The 23,399-nt window shown below is 46.3% G+C and overlaps 1 protein-coding gene across 3 annotated transcripts in view; it reads right to left on the bottom strand.

Annotated features, from left to right (window-relative positions):
- The window catches only part of LOC119397957 (uncharacterized), a 90,790-nt gene that overhangs the window by 4,882 nt on the left and 62,509 nt on the right, over positions 1–23,399 (bottom strand). Inside the window, exons 1-3 of one of the 3 annotated variants that reach the window (XM_037665251.2) lie at positions 11,452–11,604; positions 4,428–4,605; positions 1,561–1,702 (exon numbers count right to left, since the gene is read on the bottom strand). In XM_037665251.2, the coding sequence (XP_037521179.1) occupies positions 1,561–1,702; positions 4,428–4,605; positions 11,452–11,539 (408 nt within the window). In that variant the 5' untranslated portion in view covers positions 11,540–11,604. Of the gene's footprint in view, positions 1–1,560; positions 1,703–4,427; positions 4,606–11,451; positions 11,605–23,399 lie in introns of those variants that run through there. The other 2 variants (XM_049416845.1, XR_007416548.1) reach the window with 2 other exon arrangements.

The raw sequence follows: 23,399 nt of genomic DNA, 5'->3' as shown, positions 1-23,399 counted from the left end.
ACTTCTACAAAGCGTTTTTAACGTATTATCACTTTAACGATTACGAGTTCGCATTGAGATGAATGGAATTCCAGAAGTTGCTTCTCAGCTCTTGGATTGTATGACCAGCACGTGCGGCTGTCGGTAAACACTTAGTTAATATCAAGGAATCTTATGGTTCCGCCGGCAGGTACTTCACATGTTAGTTCAAGTGGACCAAGGCAACCGCGTACAAATTCAAGACACTAGCACACTCCTTCTGAAAGCTGTCCGGTATGCGGTCGAGAGAAATTAAAATATCAGTTTCGAATCTGAAAATCCTAGAAACACCCGTGCCTAAATGCACTCATGCATGGCTCTATCCAACTCTACTAAATAAAGGTTGCTAAGAATAGGTGCCAGGCAAGACCCTATGCAAACTCTTTGCTTTTGCAGGTACGAGCTACCGTCTTTTTGGATGAAAATAGAGTTCAGGTAAACTGTTAGTAGCTCCAAAAAGCCCTCACGTCTAGGGCTTTCAACACGTGCCCTCAACGAGAGAGGAAGTTAGTAATAAGAAGATCGCTGAAGTATCGCACATTCATTACTTCTGTCACAGCATTACGAAAATAGCACAGTGAGCAGATGTCAACGTTGTTTTTCGGCGCCGACCAAACTAGGTAGCCTATACCGGAAAACAAATCCAAATGGAGTGGCTAAACCGAAATGTCGAAAACGACACACTAACAGATACGCGTACTGCTGCGTGCCCGTTTTATACCGGGTTTCGCTAAGTTGTGGAAAGAGTTCATAGGTCGGTCGAGCAGGTGTATAAACGTCAGGCTGCGTGAATATAGCAACAAAGTGATTAGGACACCACCAGACGTCTCTACATGGCAAGAAATGCAGATGCAGTCCACGCTTTCAAAATATCACCATCTTAGGTAAAAATGGTTGCGTGTGGCAGCACGTTTGACTGTAGAAGCTGAATGGATAGATAAAACCTTTAGTGCATGTATAAGCAGTCCGTCTTTGTCGCTCTCAAGAAAGGAGTTGCAATACCTGCGCGTGATCTCAAGTGTGAAACAAATGCACTTTCTTGTTTGTTTTTTTTTTAGTCTGATATATTTACCATGCGTAGTTAGTGGCTAAAAAATCGCTGATGTACTACTGCTTCTTCTCCTCCGCGAGTTAGTTGCAGCGTTGTGCAAAAAGTGCATAAGAAACGGACGTGGTGCCCGATGATAAAGCGTTTGTTGCCAGTGTAGTGCTGTGTGTGTCTCTTAGTCGCCTATCTTGTGTCCTGTTTCTTAGCATTACCGCAGTTATCACAAATACGGCATACTAACAACCCCCGCTTTGCAACTTTCACCGATTACCATGTTATGTGCGATGCTCTAGCAAGGCTACGAGAGTTTTCAGAGCCGTCTCATATGCAACCCTGAGGTAACAGAACCTGAAGTGTTCCTTCAAAGGCATTCTTTACTTATACGTTACTCGTGGTTATTGTACAACTTGTTTTCAAAGCTGAAGCGCATTTATTTCCTGAAATGTCGTGCGGGTCGACATGCGCATTTTTGTGTAACAGAAGCAGTTACTTACCCCAATAACGAGCTGTATCACTGGGTCCAGTTGGGCAGTTATCGATTGTTGGACCGTAATTGGGTTTATTGGACATTGGTTGTTCCATAACGAACCCAGCTGTTGTTCAACGCTTGTCGTTCCTCCGCACAGTTTGTACGTGCTGAATCGAAATAAAGAAGTAAGCATGCGGCCCAGTTCAGAGCAGTATAATTTGAGTCCGTGTTTCCTAGGCCTGGTTTCCCACGGCGTACATGCACATCACCTAAACACGACAACCCTGCAAGCTGATTCCACACTGCAAGGGGAACCACTGACCTTTCCGCGAACCTCCAACGATACCAAGGTTCTAAGAATTCTCACCATGTAGGCTGCACACAGGGTATGCTTTCCGCAATTCTTTGTAAGTCGAAAACATGGCAAATTTCCTTCTATTTCTTTTATAATGTGCATGTACCTTCGTGCAAAACGGAGCACAGAAGTGGTTCAGAAGAAAGTACACGTGACAGGAAAGACGCTCACTTGCAACTGATGTTATTAAGGAAAACTTTCCACCACGAAAGTTAATGAGCAAGCGCACTCACAACGAAATATACTCCACTCTAAAAAGAGCACATATCGCAGGGCAGTACGATATCGAACTAACAAAACAGTGCTGAACCAACTAGCACAACAACTCGCTATTTCGGTGCATATACCATTGCCTTTCGAAATAATCGACCACTTTCGGTGCCCTTCTACTTACTCTGCTAACAAAATGTACAGGGGTGGTCAAAAGTTCCCAGGCCGCAACGCCCGGCCGCGGAGCAGCGGCTCGCTACTATCGGGGCGCTGCCATCGCAATCACGCCTTGGCGCACGCTGGCGTCCAGCGTGTGCATTGAAGGGGAGGGGGTGGTGTATCTCTCTCTCTCTTTGCTGCTCTCCTTCATAAGGAAACTAGGTATAAACTACTACTGTGCAGCGCTGCTTATACCATACCTTTCGGGCTCCGACCAAGCTCCTATGCAGCGAAATGGCCTGCGAAGACGGCTGATAGAACCACCGCAGTGCCGATGGAAAGTTAAACGCACGACATTGTTTTCCAGGAAGCCGAAAACCACGGTATTGTATATGGTGCCTAGCTGAATGTGGCCGCAATCATGATGCGTCAGTTTTCCGGAAGACTGCCGCCTCGCTACACGCTGCACAGTAGTAAAACATCGACGAGCGGACAGTGAGGGAACATGACGCACCAAGTTTATACGTCGCTTTCTTATCAAAGAGAGCAAGAAATGGAGAGGAGGGCCCCTCCCCCTTCACGCACACGCTCGACGCCAGCGTGCGCCAAGGCGTGATTGCGATGAGAGCGCCCCGATAGCAGCGAGCTGCTGCTCCTCAGCCGGGCGTTGCGGCCTGGGAACTTTTGACCACCCCTGTACATCGCTCAGTTATGTTTGGTCTTCGGATGGCGCCGAAAGGATCATTTTGAGCACCTGTTTATCTCGTTAATTCCAAAGTCCTGAATTCTTACCTGTGGTGACTTATAAAAAGAAACCACCCCTCTATATAAGGAATTGGCCCATTGCATAGAGATTGAAGTAGCTCAAATGCTTCTTCACAACAGGTAAAAATTGGCGCGAATATATGAAGTGCCTGGTGCTCTCAGTGTCTCACCCGTTCAAAAGTAATAACTACACATCATTCCTCAAGGGGCCGAGAACAACTTTTTCAAGTAATCACCGAATAGCCGCAGTATCGGTGTTTATTGTCGCACGAATCGATTACCGCAAAAATTTCTCGAATCCGTCAAGAACGAGCGGAGTTACAGTGGCTTGTCGGAGGCTTTCAGCGCTTCATCGTTTCTCTCGTCCCGACCAGCGCGCTAGAACCCACACAGGAACGGATGGCAGGGGCAAAAGAAGTTACGTCAGCGCGCGCCATGACCGTGAGCGCGCGTGACGATACGCGATCGTTTCCTCCCGTTGTGAATCACGCGCGCGATAGTGACCTTACTCTGTGTAGTGTTAGCAGGCTATAGAACGCAGCGCCGGCACATGGCGCCGCCCCATGGCAAGAAGCGCGTCTGATCCAAACGCGCTCCCGATTTATGCCGGCTATTGGCTAATGGCATGCTACCCGCTGTCCGACGTCAAGCAGCGGCCGCCGGCAGCTCCGAAGTTAGCGAGGAGGGGGCACTGTTTGAAAAGCGGACGTCTTAGAAAATGGGCGACTTCACGCTCCACTTGTAAGCTATCCTTGAGCCGCACGACTTCAATATTTTGCTGTGATGTTAATACAAGTGCCTGCTATCGGCTGAATGTGTTTTCTCACTAAGCGCGACTGTTAGCCCATGACGAAGTGTACTTCGTTCACCTCGTCTCCGTTGGGTCGCGTGAGTAATATACGGGGGTGTTTCAAGAAATGTGTCCAAAATCCTCAACGATCAAGGAAAGGCGATATTTGTTCGACGCCTTCACAGATGCTTCTTCTGTAGCCGCAGGCTTATAAAGGTGGCTAAAGACATCATTTGGGGCAGTAATTAGGAAGTTAAATAATTAACTTTCTAATTAGTGGAGGTAAGTGTCTACGTCAAATGAGAAAATTGAAGCCCTTCGTGCGAAGAACCCGTTGCAGCTTTTCGATATTGAAAAAACGCCTCTAGTAATAATTGTGTAGTAATGGAATTCACTCAAATTCAACGGCGAAACAGAAACTCCCGTTGTCGTAGATAGATAGATAGATAGATAGATAGATAGATAGATAGATAGATAGATAGATAGATAGATAGATAGATAGATAGATAGATAGATAGATAGATAGATAGATAGATAGATAGATAGATAGATAGATAGATAGATAGATGCTCAAAGTGGCTGAAGTTCGCTGAGAAATAAAATGAACACTTACCACGAACCCACGTTGTTGATGCAAGGGATTGTTGAACCACTGCTCTTCTTCATTGTTATCTTCAAGGTCGGATTCGATGCTAGCTGCGAGCTGATTGTCAGTGTAAAATTCACTCTCATCGTTTTCCCAATCTGAGCATCCGTAATGCTTACGTCGCTCACCTTGACGTCCTGGACACCTGAATGAGAGCGGGGCAAAATGCGGCGAACATCATCAAAGTGCGATAAATTGCTGCGGGTCACTAACCACAAAATTCTGATTTCGCGAATGACCACCTGAGCATTTGGCGAGGTAGTCAGTACGTCCGCACAGAAAATCCCCAGCAGCCCTCAACAGGCATCGTTAATTCAGCAGGTGGTCACATACCGCACCATCAGGCGTCACTTAAAGTACCTGCGGTGCATAAGTGAAGCAATAGTTAACGCCAGATAACCAGTCGACAACTCAATGGGAGCCCCGCCACGGTGGTCTAGTGGTTATGGCGCTCGACTGCTGACCCGAAGGTCGCGGGATCGAATCCCGGCCGCGGCGGCTGCATTTTCGATGGAGGCGAAAATGTTTGAGGCCCGTGTTCTTAGATTTAGGTGCACGTTAAAGAACCCCAGGTGGTCGAAATTTCCGGAGCCCTCCACTACGGCGTCTCTCATAATCATATGGTGGTTTTGGGACGTTAAACCCCAGATGATATTATTATTATTACAACTCAATGGGACACCGCCATTTTTGCAAATTAGTTCTGAAAAATCCCGCGAGGTGGCGGAATTGTTAAGAAGGGGAAGTTGCTGCTTTCTTTCTGAAAAATCTGGATCTATTTTCTTGCGGGTTCGTGATACATAAGGGATACCACCATGTTCAAGTGGATCTAGTTTACCAGAAATTGCTCGCAGACAGGACAGCGGCAAGCATAAGCTAACGGGTATCCCGCGGTACAGTGTCTAACTATAGTATCCGTCAATAAAAAGCACTGCGAAAATAATGATTATCTCTCTATCCTTTGTATTACCCTTCAATATAGCACCCGTGCCATGTTAACTTTTCTCAAAGAAACTGAGTACTTTTCGTTAATCTCAACTTTTTCTGACATAAGCCAGGTAAAGCTCGTTCACAATCAACAACCAGATAATCCCTACCTTTCTGCCACTACTTTCCAGCAAATGACTGCTCATAATGCTGAAATTTTCTCAGCCCAGTCCACTTAACGCAGTGTACACGTAATTGCGCGCATAAATCATGGCGGGGTAAATATAGATTTACCCGTCACTGAATCTGTCTGTAAAAAAAGTAATTTGCTCCAGCTAAGCGTCTGAACCTGTCACTTTTTTGCTAGCACGCTAACTAGAATCCTAAATGGCCATCACGAAACTTGGCAGCCGTTGGAACGGCGTGGTTATGTAGTCGCAGACGGTCACGCCTATCATTCTATCCTACAGCTGATAAAATGGTAATGTCCTAGCTCATCACTTAATATATGTTCAAAAAATTACCCATCTAGGTCTTACTGAACAGAAACATCATCTGAATGTTTAGGAGAGGAGTGCTATTCATGCGCGATTCTGCATTGCATTCGGGTCATTCCACGCCAAACGTCTCAGCGATTTTGGCGATCATCTCAAAGGTGCCCTGAAAAAAATCGTGCTGATTTCATGAATTGAAGTGAATTGTTAGAATATTTCAAACAGAACAAAAAATTCGGTAACGTTGTCTGAGTGTTGTTTGAAAATTTATTCTGAGAGTATCGCTTCTCGTTTATATATCAAATTTGGTTTGCATAGTAAGCAAACGTGTGTTTGTAAAGTGTTTGAAGGTCAGAAATGTTACAACAATTTTTCTGCCAAATACGCCTCTAACAATTTTGCAAAATGTTATATGTTTGCATTTTTTTCTAATATTGGGCTATGTATGCAAATCTTGAAAGTAAATACTTACTCCACGAAAGGTATTATTTGCGGCAAAACATTTTCAGACCAATCAAGCTTATAAATTTTGAGAGAAAAAATTACGTATGTGTGAAACTTTTCATTTTTGTCAAGACGCAGTTAACACCACGTGGTGCTTCTATTCTATATCTATATCACAATCGAAAGCAATAAATAGTTCTTACGTGGCAAGCTTTTTCATTACAACTTTAGTTTTAAGGAAGCACCGAATGTATCCGATCTATCTATCTATCTATCTATCTATCTATCTATCTATCTATCTATCTATCTATCTATCTATCTATCTATCTATCTATCTATCTATCTATCTATCTATCTATCTATCTATCTATCTATCTATCCCTATTGAAAATCGTGGGGTTGGTGGATGCTGGAAATCTTGGTGGACATGGTGGAAACAATAGTGGACAAGGTGGAAAGAATAGTGGATGTGGTGGAAGCTGTGGTGGTCATAATGGCTGATGATGGCGAGAGTGAAAAAAATGGTGGCAGATGGTGGTGGTGGTGGCGAGCTTCTTTTGGTGTTAAGTGGAAAATGCTGGCTGATGGTGGCGAGCAAAACAGGTTTTGGTGGATGACTTGGTGAACAAGCTGGATGACGGTGGCAGGATCGAAGCATGGTGGATGATGGTGGCATGATGGAAGTGAACGTGACATTATGAGAAGTCGCTGTCAGTCCTAATGTTTTCCTCTTGAATATGTGCAGAAATATATGCAGTTCAAAGAAGCCAACACCGATCATTAAGCTTTCCAGCACTATTTTTTTTATTCATGCGGCGCTAATAACCGCCACAAGTTTTCTGGAGCACAGCAGCCGTGAATGTTTACATTTTATGCACGTAGGTATCAGGTTTACATCCGCGATGTGCTGCTGCATTTTGATGTTTACTAGCCTAGAAGTGTCCGGTGTGAACAGCGACAGTAACTGTGGTTACATCGCCGAGCATTTGCCGAGAAGTAAATGAGTCCTTCCAGCGGGGAGACCAGAAAACAGCCTCCGCTTCATACCGCCACGCTTGAAACGCAACTCTGGCAATTCTTGCACACTCACTTACCTCAGCGGCACTTTAAGGTAATAGTGAAAATGCATGCAAAGCTAAAATGCACAAACTTTTACCTTCGGCCTGCATCGAGATAAGCCCCACCAAGTATGACTACAACCATCATATTCTACCACCATGATTGCCACCAAAGGTTAGGCATAGCGTAGCGACCGAGTACGTCTACGTGTTATCGGCGCTTCTGGGTTTCAGTATACACGATTCCCATGAGTACGAATAACTTTACACCTAAATGAAGCATTTTTTTCTTGTGTACGGTGTCCGCACAAGAAGCGATGAGCATAGATGCGACGCGCTTCCAGCAAACGCCGCCGGTCACCAACCGCCGCCGGTCGCACTCGCCGGCGCTTCTCTGACACGTATGCGAGAACATAGAGTTGTCAGTTCGTACGCCTTACTGAACCAATATGATGGCATATTTTTCCCGCGCTCTGCACTTGTTTTGGCCCAGCTGTTATGCAGTTGCAGCTAATGATACAGCGTCAGATCAGTGCGCTGGCACGGCTGCGCTGTACGTTGCGCGAAAATTAAAAAAGAACATCACAATACTCAATCAATTGTACGCGCGTATTTATCGAATGAGGTTAGAGTCGACAGAAAGCCTCTGCACACGTCGCACTTTGGAAAAAGCGAGAAACGGCTATTAAAACTTCGCAGTAACACCCGGTTGACTATACTCGCGCTCCTCGCTCCACTTGACATATTTCTTTGGAGTTACGTTGTGAATACTAAAAGAAAGTTAGCGCTGTTGCCATTATCGACGTGCCATTCGTTACCGGCAGCATTTTGTTTGCGTTTAATAACTACGCAAATTTAGTAGGATGTGAAGATCGCGTCTGTGTCCAGTATGAGACATACAAAGCTGAAGCAAAACGGTGTATGTTGACTAGTCATTTTGCAAGTCGCCAAGCAAGTGTCAGCGTGGCGTAGTGGTAAAGTACTCGGCTCGGGATCTGCAGGTCGGACGTTCGATTCCCGGTGGCGGAAGCTTTTTTTTTGCATACATTTATACATTTTGCATACAATTATTTATGTGTGATGGCTAGGCACGATGGTGCCGACGCTGTAGAGCCGTTTTACGCTCCGTCATTCTCCAGCATCCATCATACGCCAGCATCCAGCATACACCACGTGCCACCATCTTCCAGCACCATAATCCACCATAATGGTGGATGGTGGAATCCACCATTCCTCATGGTGGATGAATTTTCAATAGGGGATCTATCTATCTATCTATCTATCTATCTATCTATCTATCTATCTATCTATCTTCTATCTATCTATCTATCTATCTATCTATCTATCTATCTATCTATCTATCTATCTATCTATCTATCTATCTATCTATCTATCTATCTGTACAATAATAATTGCTCTAGTTTAACGTACAAAACCTCAATATTGTCGCGTGATGCTGTAACGAAAACCTCTAACTAGCGGTACAGCAGCACGTCAGGCTGGTCCGATCACTGGCGAAACGACCTCATCGTCTTTTTCACGAGCTCGTCCTCATCATCTTTCAACAGCGGCACATACAAGCCTGCCAGCAACACTACTAGCCGATCTTTACTCGTGGCAATATGATTATGAGGGACGCCGTAGTGGAAGGATCGGGAGATTTTTACCACCTGGGGTTCTTTAACGCATGCATATATATACACAGGACGCAAATATTTTCGCCTCCATCAAAAATGGCTAATCTATCTATCTGCCTATGGTTCTCAGTTGTTATGCTTGTCTCCTTTACTGGGTTTATACCAAAATTGGCATAGGAGGGTATGATTGAATACCCGCAAACCACGGCCCCCAAAATGCGTGTATGGGCCACAGGCGATTCATTGTCTATGTCATGTCAGAAACGTTGAGAATATATATTGAAAATATTAAAGGGACACTACACAGCAAAACAATTTTTCTCATATTAGTAACGTACTCTTTCACGATATCAAGAACACCGGGTTCTGCGGCGAGGAAGACGCTTAGTAAGCGGGGAAAACGCGCAAGAACAAAATGTGGGTGGCCACGCCACCTTCAAGTTTCAGCACTATTCGCAGTGACGTCACATGATTTGACAGCGCCTACTAGGGACTACGTGGTTCCTAATTGTCCTCTGAGGGGGCCATAGACTTCACATGCGAAGTTTGGGGTAATCTTGTTGAGCCAATGGCGCCAAAATACGATATTTACACTTTGAGATCCCTGACGTCAAGCGGGGAGGGTTGAAACTTTCAACTTTATTTTCTGCTCTATTAATAAACCTATGATGGCGAAATTAACGACGTTAGAGTTCTCAGAGCACAATTTATCGATCTAAACCGAGTCATGGTTTCTCTTTAGTGTCCCTTTAACGCTGTAGCGCTCAGGAACCTGTGTCAAGGAAAATCCGGTGTCGGCGGCGTTTTTGGTGAGCGAAAAATCCCGAACGCAAAGAACCGACATCACGATTCAAGCCACAACAGAAACCAAGCCACGCTGCGTTGAAGCCAAATATTCTACCACGGAACTACAGCAGTGCTTGAAGCTGCTTAGGAAAAAGGCCCTATGGAGGCGTCATGCGAGACAACATGAGTCGTAGTTTCAACGTCCGCCTTTGTAACAACGCAATAAGCATTACTATGTACTCGAACAAGCTACAGTCAAGCGTTTCTTGACACCGGAGGAATACGCCAACGATCGCCAGTTATGACGGGTACATCATCGCGTCACAATGTAGCGTGCACTTCATTTCGAATAAAGTGACGTCTGTACTTTAACACTTTCCCTACCGAAGATGAGCTGACCTCGTCCACACAGTTTGTACCACTCGTACCGAAGACGCGCTGGGCTCGTCCACCATGAAACAAGCATTTGGAGGCGCCGCAGTTAAGCTGCCCTGATTCATTATGCTGTGTTCTCTTTGGCTTCAAGAGATTGCCAAAGAGAACATTTTTTTAATTTCAAGGACACACTTTCTGTACCGAAGACTGGAGAGGTTGGGGCGCCTTCCATGGTGCAGTGCAGTGAAGCCCATCCTCTGTGCAATACAAAAAAATTTTTTTGCGTGTATCTTGCGAATAAAGTGACTTTCAAAAGCTTTTAGATGTTTCAAGACGCGTAGAATCAAATTGGCAAATAAAGAACGGTATTTTGTATCCTTTTCGGCCAAAAGACGCTGACGTTTTGTTGCACTATGAACTATCCCTTTTGGCGCCCGTGTAGTCCACGTGCCTGGTAAACCCACAATCTGCACACAGTTACTCAATTTTCACGAAGCCGTCAATTCACCTCGTAACGCTGGGCTCAAAGCAAAATAAAAATAATAATAATATAACAATAATAATAATAATAATAATAATAATAATAATAATAATAATAATAATAATAATTGAATTATTCATTATTACCGCTGCCTTATTGATAAATAAGGCAGCGTAGGCAGCTACTCGCTGACTGCTTTTGCATGAAATGAATTTCCAGAATGCGTGTGACCTGTCAGAATTTGCCCAGTACAAAAGTTAAATGCAGCTACAGAGGCACAAGGACTACGTGGAAGAGGGCTGACGCCCTTTTCATTCGTGCCTAGGAACTGTGCTGTGCTGTGCTGTGTGTGTGCTGTGGGGCCTTCTGTTGCACTAAACTCCCTAAACAATTAAGTGCTTGATGCGTGTGAGTGGACGTATGCAATCTTTCTGGCTCATTATTCGTTTCACTTTGCTTTTCTCATGTATAGTGTAGATACATCTGCTCGCTCTTCTTAAGAGGAAATTGTTCATGTTAGTTCTGCGCTCAGGTGCTGTCTTCGTCTTTTCAGAGCACTGGTTTTTTTTTTTTTTTGGGGGGGGGGGGGGGAATTTGAAGAACTGAAACATTTCACGTGTGGCTCTTTTAAATCTTTATTGTAATTTGTTGATCTCATTCTGCAATTCATACGTAGCGGGTCATATTACCTGGGCTCTAACTACACTCGTGTCACAAATTCCATCCAAATAGGAACGCTGAAGCTCGCGACGACATATGCTTGTGAAAGAAGTCAAACTTCATACTCACTAGAACATGATGTAAGCGTAGGCGTCTGTACTGAAGCTGAGGTTAGGTATGAACACCCTAACGCAATGGATAACACTAGCACCAACATATTCGGATGTCTATCAGCAACCAGTGCGCTGCTTAGGCTACAGGCAAGCGTTTTTCAGTCTCTACAGCATCGTTATTCGAGCGCTCATTTTATACCTGTGCGTGTAGAATAGCTACTGCGCAATCAAGGCTATGTGTGCCTGAGTAGCAGCGAGCACTGGCGTGCGTGGTTTTTCGGTTCCTGTTTGGGATATCTGAAAGTAGGAGGCCACGTGCTTTCCTGACATGTGTGATCTATTTTTTGAGTGGTATACAACAGCACAGCGCATGCCGTTTGCACTGTGCTGCGAAACGGCAATTGAGTGCATCCGGCCGTTTGTGTGCGTTTTTCAGCCACTGAATGCTGAAACAGTCTATTTATAACCTTAACCATCATATACAATAGAATAGTATGTGTTTACCCATTCCTCGGGCTTTTTAGTAAGCCTATCACAAGATGCAACTAATATATTTCACTATAAAGTCACCTTTTTTCCATTCTGTCCCATGTCAATCAAGCAGCTAGGTAACAATATAATAGAGAAACATTTAATAGCATGTTTTAGGTCATTCTCTAGGCGTTGCCCACATAAATCAAATGCGTACCTCGAGCCCTAGACTCGCAATGCTTTTTACTACTTGGCTTCTGGTGCACAGCTGATACCTTTTTATGTCAATGGATTTCGCCTTCACGACTGTTTAGCAATGGATCACTGCTGAGCACCTAGCAGACTGTAGAAGAACAGCACATTCCAAACTGATCCAATATCTGTGACAGAATACAAGCTTCTGAGAATGTTAGAACTTATAAAATAAATCGCCGAAATTGTTACGTAATTATAAAGCAGTACCGCGCAGTGAATGAAGTTTCTTGGCGCTCATTGCAAACATACATTTATCAAGCATCATGTCATCAAGTGCCAACTGGCACAGACGACTAATTGCCAACCACCTCCACTTGGCAGGTACTCATACCCTGCTAAAAAAGACCTTGTGATAATATGGGCAGAAAAGCGGACACCGGTCAAGACGAAATTGAAGAGCGCGCGGGACTCGAAAAAAAGGCGGGACAGCGTTCGAAGCAGGCAGCATGCAAGGACCGATGGTTCTCGGCTGGACCTCCGGTCCGGAGAACTACGCGGCGTCCTCCAGGCGCTGAACTGCCCTGTACTCCGGCGGGGTGACTGGCCCAGGGACCACGCCATCCGCTGCTGTTCCGGCTGCCGTTCCGGACAGCTGGACATCCGGTGAACGAAACCTGTACTCCGGCTGGGTGACTGGCCCAGGGACCAGGCGAGGTTTCGCTGTTCTGTCTGCCGTCCCGAGTGGCTGTGAGTTCCGGTTTCCTGTGGGCCGTTGGTCCGGCTGCCGTTCCTGGTGGCTGGAACTACCTCGGTGTGCTGCTGGGACGAACGCGGCGGCTGAGAGCTGCTGCTCCGTTGCGGAGCTTCCATGCGACCACTACCGTCCTGCTGCTGCTGCGGCAGAAGGTCGTGACATGCCGTGGTCCAACTCCCGTTGAGGACGTCAACGAGCCAGGCGACGCGTTGCCCCGAGCGATCGCCGTCCAACAAGCCAAGCCAAACACGGCGAGAGACTTCTGCTTTAGAGGCATCTTTAGTATAGGACTGCATGTGACAGACTATTGTCCGAGATAATTCATTATTAGTTCCTTTGTCTGTAAACATATTTGTTTGTGTGTGTGTGCACTCGTCGCTCGATTGTTCTTTGGCTAGCGGTCCTGGGCCCAACCCTTACACTGCGTCACAGAGCTCAATATCAGCTATGTCACAACAGCTACACCGCCATATGCCTGAACGGCTTCTACATCTCAGTAATTTAGGTGTGTAAGTAGTTGCCCCGTCTGTAAGCTAATACTCCCTTTGAAAGCAAGTTCTACACTTCTTTTCGCAATACAGTGTTCGCGAGGCACGTCCAAGTGTGATAACAAGTTCACATGTGCACCACTTGAGACGTTGCTGATTATTTATCCTTCAGGATGTATGTATGGCGTTCAGATGTATGCACAGATAACAAGGGCATATATGTAATGTTTCACTTGTCACAGCATACAGATCTGCCAATATTTAAGCTTGTATGCTTAATGTGTCACAAGTGAAATGAACATTTTGTGTAGAATAAGCGAGAAATCAGCCAAGACAAAGTATGAAATGAGCAGTTGCGAAGAAATGTAGGCCAAATGTGCAAAAAAACGTTAATGTTATCGAGCACTATTTTATTAGGATAAGAAATACTGTGTGCCAGAGATGTCAATGCATATACAGTAGCGATGCAGAACTATCGGTACATGCCGGAGTGTGGAGCCAAAGTTGTCATGTGTTTTACAGATGAAATAAAAGAGCGGACATGAAAAAAATATTGTTTATGATGAAAATCTTGTGAACGTCGCCCGTTTATTTCTCCTTTGCCTGATCAGTCAGCATCGTGTACGCATGCGCTCCGTACACCAGACACGCGTTGTGAAATTTGTTCTAAGTCTCCTTGAGAAGCATCTGAAAACGCGACCTTGGGGTGCTATGCAGGATGGCCCGAGCGTCTAGAGAACACGAGTTTGCTTCGATCTCACGCTACGGCGGTCGTGACAGGAAGACAGTGCGGAGCGCGCGATATCAGCGTTGACAAAAATGGCTACAAGAACCATAGAGTTTCCTGCAATGCTTACTAGAGGGAACTCTGGCGCTAGTGTCTATGGGAGCTGCAATGCATCGCGTTTCAGCTAGCATGGAAATCATGGGTAGTACACGGATTTGTCTAAACTTCGTTCTTTCGGCTCCGTTTGGCTCCGCGTCGCCTGCATCCGCTTTGTCGCAAAACGAAGTTCAGCAAAAATCAGCAGTTTCACTTCACCACTTTAACTTCTTTAGGCTCACCGATTCAAATCTGGTCACGAAGTTCACAACGATCCATTCTTTTATCCGAAAGAACACCAAAACATAGCAATAAACAAGCCACAAGTGCGTTCGAAGCCACAAGCACGAAGACTAGGCAAGTCCGTGTGCTACCCATCATTCCCATGGTGGCTGAACGATCGCAGGGCCAGAGTTCCTTCTAGGTCATTTTAGGAAACTCTATGACAAGAACAACCATGGCGTCATAAACGCGTGTGCATTATTTGCGGCGGTTTTCAAACGAGCACTGCGTGCGAACGCGTCATCGCCGCCACTGAATAAACATTTCAACAGTGCAGCGACGTCAGCGTGATTGTCGTGCCGTTTTTTTTTTTTTGTTGCAACAACTGAACATCGTGCCTCACACAGGCGTGTCCCTGGGCGTTAGTCATCTTTCGGGCAAGTTCTCTCGTTCCACGGGCAGCATGAAAATTTCCACTCTCGAAAGCAACAAGGGCGCACACGCGGCACTATCGTGCAGCCCCTTTGGCTTCTATCAACTATTACAGATAAATAAATGAACAGGTTATTGCTACTTATATTACACGTCTGAAAGGTTTTCTGCAGTAACGAATTGGTAGAAGGAATGTCTCCACAAATAAGTAAATAGAAACATTTCTCGCCGCGAACGCCACCAGGGACGCTTGCTTCGTGGCTGTGAGTTGGGTTAATCAGCTCGGTTTTAGCATGACTTAGCCTATTAGCTTGGTCATAGCATGTTCTGACTTAATTAGCTAGGTATTCCGCCCAACCAATTAGCTAATCAGCCGGGCGCACGTGCTCGGGGAGCAAGCAGACGCAGAGGAAGCAGACGAAGAGGGCGAGCGTCGGCGGAGCAACGCGCTATAATGCACAGACCGATGATGATGATCCGCTATGCTAAAGCTGCTATGCTAAACCATCGATTGCGTCATGAGACAAGGCAAGTATTCTACTTTATCTTTTGAAATTGCAGAACTTCTTGACATTGCTGCGAAAAGTGGCCATCATGTCAAATTCCAGTGGATACCTGCTCACTGTGGCGCAATGGGGAATGAAGAGACTGACACTGAAGCTAAAATTGCGGTAAATAATGCCCCTTAACTGCGCATTGTGTTTTCACGAGCAGACACTAAGGCCTTGCTTCGGCGAGTAATGCGCAGCTCCACTTTAGAACACTAGAACAAACCGGAATGACGGGGCAGGTGACTGCATAAATGGGACCTGGAAATGAGGTTCCGCATGCCTCACAAACTAAAGCCGAACCTCATATGTATAATTCACCGGATTCATCTTGGTGTGGCCTCCACAAGACGATATGCCCACATGATCGGCTGCAGTAGCACAGGTCCCGATTGTATTCACTGTCAATTACTACGAGACATAAACATATATTTTTCGCCTGTTCAGCGTACGCACCGGAACGTCAGAATCTGGCTTCCTCTATTGAACGATTTCATGGCAGAACAATAACCGAAGAAGTCCTAGATCCTTGCCCTGACGTCAACAACGCAAGTGGTTATAGAAGCAGTCGTAGCCTTCCTGCAAGCCACTGACTGGATGCACGTCCTTTAGATTTTGTCCAGCGTGGCGCGACAATATTATCGTCTCCCGATCTTACCATCATCATTCATTACTCTTTTCCTCTGCTTCTTCCCCTTCCAAGAGAAGAGTTGCAGGCCAGAGCAAACTATAGCTCATGCCGACCTCCCTGCCTTTCTCTAAATCAATTCTCTCTGTATGTGTAATCAGTCTGTCGTAACTGCGCTCAGGTGTCACCAAACAAGTATTGCCGCTCGTTTTAAAGAGCAACAATTATCCTTGAAAGCGTGTATTTTCTATGATCGCTTTATTACCTTCTATTTGTGGAAGTCCCGTTTATTCGGGACCTCCATAACGACCGGGAGATACACGATAGCGTCCCCAGTAATTTAATGCAGCAAAAGCTCGTTAATTCGACCACCTTAATTCAGAACATCGAATAAGTCGAACGTCGTCAGCGGCCCCGGTAAGCACACGTTTAGCGGTTTCAAACTCTAGTTAAATGGGCCATATTTGGCCGGAACCCGGATAATTCGGACAATCCTCGGAATGTGCCAAGCACGACGCACTGCAAATATGTGACGCAAAGACTGCCAGCAACGAACGGTGTTCGGGAGATTAGTAGATCAAATGAAACTACCCGGGGCCTTCAGAAAGGCGCGTTCGCCATCCGCAATCCTACCGCAATCGCGTCCTTGTCTGCCAAAGTTTCAGTGGCTGTGGTACAGTTGTTTTGTTTTCGATATTACTTGGCGCACGTGACGTGTACTTGTGGTACGAGAATCGCCTCACTCCGTACTTGGGACCTCTATTTTTGGCGACGTTCACGAGCGTCGTCCGAAGGGCGACTATGGTCGAAGCTGCGACAACCAGTAGTTTCGTTGTCCCCGCGTACCTTCATGCGTGGACGCTATGATAAGCAGCGATTTTCGCCGACGACGGTTTCAGTTGATCGACGGACGACGCCCTGTTCGCCGCTATCATTGTACGGTGTATTGCTGTAGTGCTAGTTCTCATTTTCCGGCCACAAGTTCGGCCAAATAAACAGTTTGCAAACGCCGACTGCTGTCTTCGTCGACGTCACGACCACGTGCAATATGACGCAAAGGAGCAAGAAAGGTGCGGGAACAAATGAAACTACAGAAAGGCGCGTTCGCCATCCGCAATCTTAATGCAATCGCGTCCTTGTCTAAATGCGGGTACAGGTTTTGTTTTTGAAGCTGTTGAAGATCGTGTCGAAGGGCGACTAGGGTCGAAGCTGCGACAAACAGTAGGTTCGTTGTCGCCGCGTACCTCCACAGCTGCGTGGAAGCTATGATAGTGTTTTCGCCGACGACGGTTTCGTTCACAGCGGACGCGGCACTCGGTAGCATTGTTTCGACTTCGGGCAGTGCCTGCGCAATGTCACAAAAGTGAAATGCGGTGGAAGCTGTTGAAGAGCTTGAGCTGCGGCCCACACGCTGGCATATAAAACTCGCTTTCTACATCGCGATCGGCGAACGATCAGTTGCCTGCCATTTCTCCGGCGAAAAAAATAATCCTCACGTGCGCGGGATGGTGTTGGTGTTGGCGGCGGTGACGGTACGCAATAAGGGACAGGTTCAAAGCACGTTGGGGCTTACGACACAGGCGCCTTTGGCCTTGGTCACATTGTAAAAGAAGTCGCAAACAAAGAAAATTTGTGGCTTTTACTCTGTTCTTATGCCATATAAGTACAGGATATTCGTATTCATCCAGAAAATGAAAATGCATTGATGTAATAAGCACTTGTGTGCTGTATTCTTGATACTTTCAAAAATTCGGTATTCGGTTAATTTGGGTATTATTCCTGGTCCCGTGAAATCCGAATTAACGAGCTTTTACTGTACTATAGAAGTGACATGGCGAATCTCACGATTTCGCGAATTCCCGACAAGCGGTCGAAAACTTCACTGACGACATTAGTAAGTATCACGGGACGGCAACATACCGTGGAGTACCAAAGCGGTGACGTTAGCTAACAGATGCGCCGTGTGCTACATTTGACAAGTGCGCCTTCGCTTCGTGGCGCTACTTCTACCGAAACGCCCAGCTGTATCGACGACATCATGTTGTCCTCGCTATCGGACGAATCCGGCCATGACCGGACGCGAGCAAGTGGAGGTGAAAAACGTTGGCATCGGATGTTTAAATGTTTTATGGTGCTGGATACTAGCGACTTAAGGCTATACCGGGGAGAGTGACCTCTCGTGACCCCAAAGAAAGTCAAAACAAGAGTTCCCGAATAAAGAAAACCTTATAAAGAGGTTGTAATGGTTCTAGCTAATGGTTGCCAAGATACATAAGATAATGAAGATAATGTTGAGTACAGAGAAGTTTAGTTAGCCTCGCGGGTAGTTGATTAAAACCGAGTTGCGGAGTCACTTACACCCTGATATCGCAGAAAAGTGCTTAGGTCCGCCGTATGTGAATATCGAAAAGTGACGTCTGGTGGGTGCGTAGTACCAAAGTGTTGCCTTAGGAAAAACTATACTTACCCTGTGTAATACTTATTAGCAGAATAAATAAGAGTCTCGTTAGATAGCCCGGCCGCGACGGCCATATTTTGATGGAGCCCAAAAGCAAGAGGTCAATGTACTTAGATTTAGGTCCACCTTAATGAATCCCAGGAGGTCGAAATTTCCGCAGCACTCCACTACAGCGTCTCTCATTAAATGTCGTAGTTTTGGGACGTATTACCCCAACAATTACATCACATTGTTGTCTCATTATGCTGTAGAATGCCGACAGGGGTTGGGTGTGTAGGTAAAGTCGAATGCAAAATTCCAAGAGACCACTGGAGCGCGGGCCAAACTGCATCTCTGTGCCTTCTGGCGGGTTCGCGGCTAAGTTCGAGAGCGTGTGCAGTGCATGCCTCTCCTTTTCTACCTGACGGCCTGGTCATTCGCTCACTTGAACCGCGCGCGCATCGGAACGCGGGATGAAACACAAGGTGTCACTTATGCAGTCGTCAAATAAACGACAATGCGGTGATATCTTGAGGGAAATGCCTCGTTTTTACTACAAGGCCTCGTTACGATATAATCGCTGGGCGCTTGCGGATCGACTGTAGAAGTGGCACCTTGCGCACCTTCGTTAAAGTGGTGCTCACCTTCCACTCTTTCGAAGACGAGCACCACTGTAAGTGCGGCTCATCTTCGAACTCTTCGTGGATACGTTCTCGAACAGTCAGAACTGCGCAAAACTTTGCTGATTTCATGCTGGCGACAGCTGGTCAAGAAAGTGATCTCACGATGCTCTGTGTGCCGAGAACCGAACCGAGTCAAATCGGTGGCAGCTCCAAAGACACCCCGTCCAGCTGAGAGAGTGAACCGCGGCAAACCCTTTCAGGTTGTGGGCATCGACTTCGCTGGCACTCTTTTCATCAAAAGCAAAATTTTACGTCTAGCGCAGACAGGTACTTCACGCTATTCACGTGCGCAATTCTAGAGCATCGACATTTCTTTGTGGGTGAGTTGGTTCATCATGGACAAAAGACGTACCAGCGCGAACAGACACCCACAAGACAAATACGCACGGCGCTTTTGTGTACGTGTCACTTCTCTTGTGGGTGTCTGTTCTTGTAGGACTTACAGCCTTGCTACGAAGGTTTTTCACTGGTCCTTCGACGCATTTTAGCGCAAGGGTTTGTTGGAAACTGTTTGCAGTGATAACGTTTTCTTGTTTAGGAAAGCTTCGAAGGACGTACAATGCTTCTGGAAGATCCTTCGCAGTCGTGACACTATGTGCTACGGCAGCTCTCAGCACATTACGCGAATGTTCATCATAGAAAATTCCGCCTAGTAAGGAGGGGAGCGAAATGGAAGCCCGTAAAGGTTTCCCTGCAGAGTTCGCGGGCGTCAAAGCATGTCATTTGAGGAGCTAACGACGGTCCTGGCGGATGTGGAAGCAACCATCAACTCGCGACCCACTTACATATGTCCTAGAGGAAGCAGGTGAGGTGTTAGTGCTGACACAATCCCATCTGTTGACCAGTAAGAGATTCATAGCTTTGCATGACCCTAAGTTAAGCTCTGTTCCTACTCCTACAGCAGCTAACTTCAACTGGCGCTGGAGGCACCGACGATCGATTGGGAACGCTTTTTCAAACCGATGTCGAATGGAATGCCTGTAACAGTAGCGCTCGTTGCACTTATTACCATCAAGACCGGATAATTTCCTTTCGGTAGATCACATTGTGATTGTACACAGCCTGTTACATTAGGTGGCCGCAGGTAGGCACTCTAGCCTTTCTCACACTCTGTACATAGCCTGTTATATTTCGGTGACACAGGCCGAGGCATTTTTATTTGTTCTTTTTCCAGCGTCACCATATTTTTTGTGATAAAACACAACAGAGAAGGGGGAGACAAAATAGCAAACACTTAGCTGGCTCAGCAACAAGCCGCGACGACAAACACGGGACCACATCGAAACACAAGAAGCAGACGCATCGTGGAGCGCCTGCCGAGGTCGAGCCAAGAAAGGAGAGAGTGTGCTCACCCCTCACCCCCGAAAAGAAACTTGTTGGGTTCGGCAGTATGGGAAGTGAACTTGATCAATCAAGACGCGGTCTCTTGTACGTGTGCGTGTAACACAAGTTTTCATTATAATATCCTTAATCACTTGTAGACCTCAAATATTTTGAATCAAGTATTTGTGAATACAAAACAGCGTACCCAGGTAAAGCCCCTGCGAGTGAGCGCGCGCACGATGTGAGCGCCGGCGCGAGAAAGAGGGAGCGGCGCGGGCGCAGCGAGTGGCGTTACTCTTATTCTCAATTGATACGAAAGGTACAGCACACTGCTGTAGTCTGCTGTTCTACATGTAAAGTCCATGCAAAATTCCAGAGATCATGAAGTGGCGTGTGGTTTTGTACAACCACCCAACGAGGGGTATTAGCGTACTCGTGTAATCCAAGCGGTGCCCCGGTGGTTGATCCAGTAGCATGTGGATCTCCACTCATTGCGACTTCTCCCATGGGGCATCACGGTGTGTTGCATAAATCCGTATACCCAGGTTTCGTGAGGCACAAGCGTCGTGAAAGCTGATGTCTCACGTAGCCTGGATGCTGAAGAGTGCTGCCCTCTGTAATCTAGTCAATAGACAGAGCAAAGAAACACACAACGACAGGACGGGCGGCACTTCCAACTGAATTAAATTAGAATCTTTGGCGGCTAAATTGTCATTAAGCACACTCTTAAAAAAAATGGAGTGACCCTCTCTCCTTTAAGGGAGAAACCGCGATGTCCCCAGTGTTCGTCTTCAAATGGAGAAACCGTTCCTCCCTTTTCAATGGAGAAACCGTCAAAATCAAGATGGCTGACGCCAAGCCAGCGAAGCGAGCAATAGATTTAGGCCTAGCGAGTGCATCGATTCTCGACTGATAAAGAGTATGCGGCACTGGCAATCATAAAAAACGGTCCCGTTGAGCTTAATATGGAACGATATGACAATAAAATCAAGGAGACAAACCTGTAGTGATGAAAACCTCGCGAAACGGAACGACGGAACTCGTACGTTTCGCTCGGCCAGCCAGACGGCGTTCACTTTAAGAGACGGATACTGCAAAGGGGCTCTCACCCGGAGACTGTACGTTAGCCTTGCTGTCTTTATTTGTCGAAGCGTCACACGGTGTAGCGACGTTATCCACGCGTTTGTGCCTCCAAAATGTACATTCTGTGGCATCAAAACAATCACGGCGCAGCAGAGCATAGTTTTGATAGATAGATGTTCAACTTCATATAAGTAGGTGGAGCTGTGAGAGCGCCGCGGCCGTGAAGTAGGTGGTAGCTGGCGCCATCTAGAGGGATTAAACAATACTAAAAAAAGTTGTTTCTGTCAGAGGCGGCGTACGTTGATACTGCACACGGCATTTCGGGAAGGTAGGCCCATTCATGGATTACTCAAGAACACCGGAAAGTTGATACAGCTTTTATTATTACGCACACGTTCACCACGCATATACATAGTACACACAATGAATTCAATACATACAAAATTCATTCGCATGTATAAGACCATTCACTACAGACGCATACGTACAGACGCTTACACATACCCCTCTATGAAGCGCTGGCCCTTATATAGTCACTGAATTACAGTGGACCATGGTGGCACAAAGGTGCGTCATTTTTATTCAACTCTTTACTATTCCATGGCTGCGTCACAATATACGCCGACATTATTAAATAGTAGCTATGGCTTAGCCAAGCGCACCAGTTAATCTAAAGCCGCATAATAATGCACGATATAATTACAGAGTTGAATAAGTTAGTGCGAAAACGACCACATTGAGAGCCGTTCATACCATTCCGATGACATTTTGAAGTAGCGCCATCTTCCGACAGCGGCCACAGATGAAATTTCTCTACCTGATTTCTTTATTTTCAATAGTTACTGTGGGAGGGCGCAAGATCAGCAACATGCCGTTCAGACTCCGTCGCCTTCGTCGCGTCAACTTCGTTGAGTGGTTTGGCGTTGACATCGGTTCACATTCTATTTATGCGTTGACCACAAGTATGACGATGGGCCATGGATTCGTTCAACTGCTAGCCTTTCAGTGACAGTGCTTCTGATGCGGTACGGCCGTCTCATTTGTGTATACGTACATTACAACGCGGGTCGTGCGAAGAAACAAGACAAGATGGCCTCGCACCGGACAGTGGTCTTTCCAGAGCGATGTCAGTGGCTCTTGGCGCCGCGGCAGCTCGATTACTTGAGTAGAGAAACTGGCGCTACACCGCGCGAATTATGGAAAAGAACGCTATACACTACGTGTTCTGTAATATTTCAGTACGCTGTACCTACATGCTGCTCTGCTACTGTTACGTCACGGTATTCGCCTGGCGTGTGAAATTGCGGTCATTGTGCGACAACTGTGTAGTGTCGTTGTGGCGGTGGTTAGTCTTGCGTTGGATTTGGAATACTCTTTTCACAAAGGTGAGTGAGAGTGTTAGTGATTACCTACTGTGCACAGCTGTCATTAGAAGCGCATTTTGTGTCATTAGAAGCGCATTGCAAAGCACTATTTACAAATAGCAAAACAGTGTTATCGGCCCACATCAGTTGCGGTGGTCATGCGCACGGGACATGTACCAAACTTCTTTTTCCATCAAGGCAATGGACGGGACGCTCACGCACTTATCTCCAAGTTTCGCGATTTCTGCACCCTCAGTTATTTCACGCGTTAATTGAGAAGCACATCGCCCCACCACTCGGCACCTCTCGAATAGGGGTTTGCACTCAACAGTCACACGTGCTGCAATGAAGGGCTAAGTGCCCACTGTTCATTTGCCGAACATTGTTGCTATGTTCGCCTAACCGATCGTTCACCTTGATTGCCTTGATGGAGAAGGAAGTTCGGTACATGTCCCGTGCGCATGACCACTGCAAGTGATGTGGGCTGATAACACTTTGCAATCTTTGTTGTGT

The sequence above is a fragment of the Rhipicephalus sanguineus genome, chromosome 6 (genome assembly GCF_013339695.2).
Source record: "Rhipicephalus sanguineus isolate Rsan-2018 chromosome 6, BIME_Rsan_1.4, whole genome shotgun sequence".
NCBI classification, from domain to species: domain Eukaryota; kingdom Metazoa; phylum Arthropoda; class Arachnida; order Ixodida; family Ixodidae; genus Rhipicephalus; species Rhipicephalus sanguineus.
The sequence above is the reverse complement of the archived record's forward strand: the minus strand, read 5'-3'. Positions and strand labels throughout refer to the sequence as shown.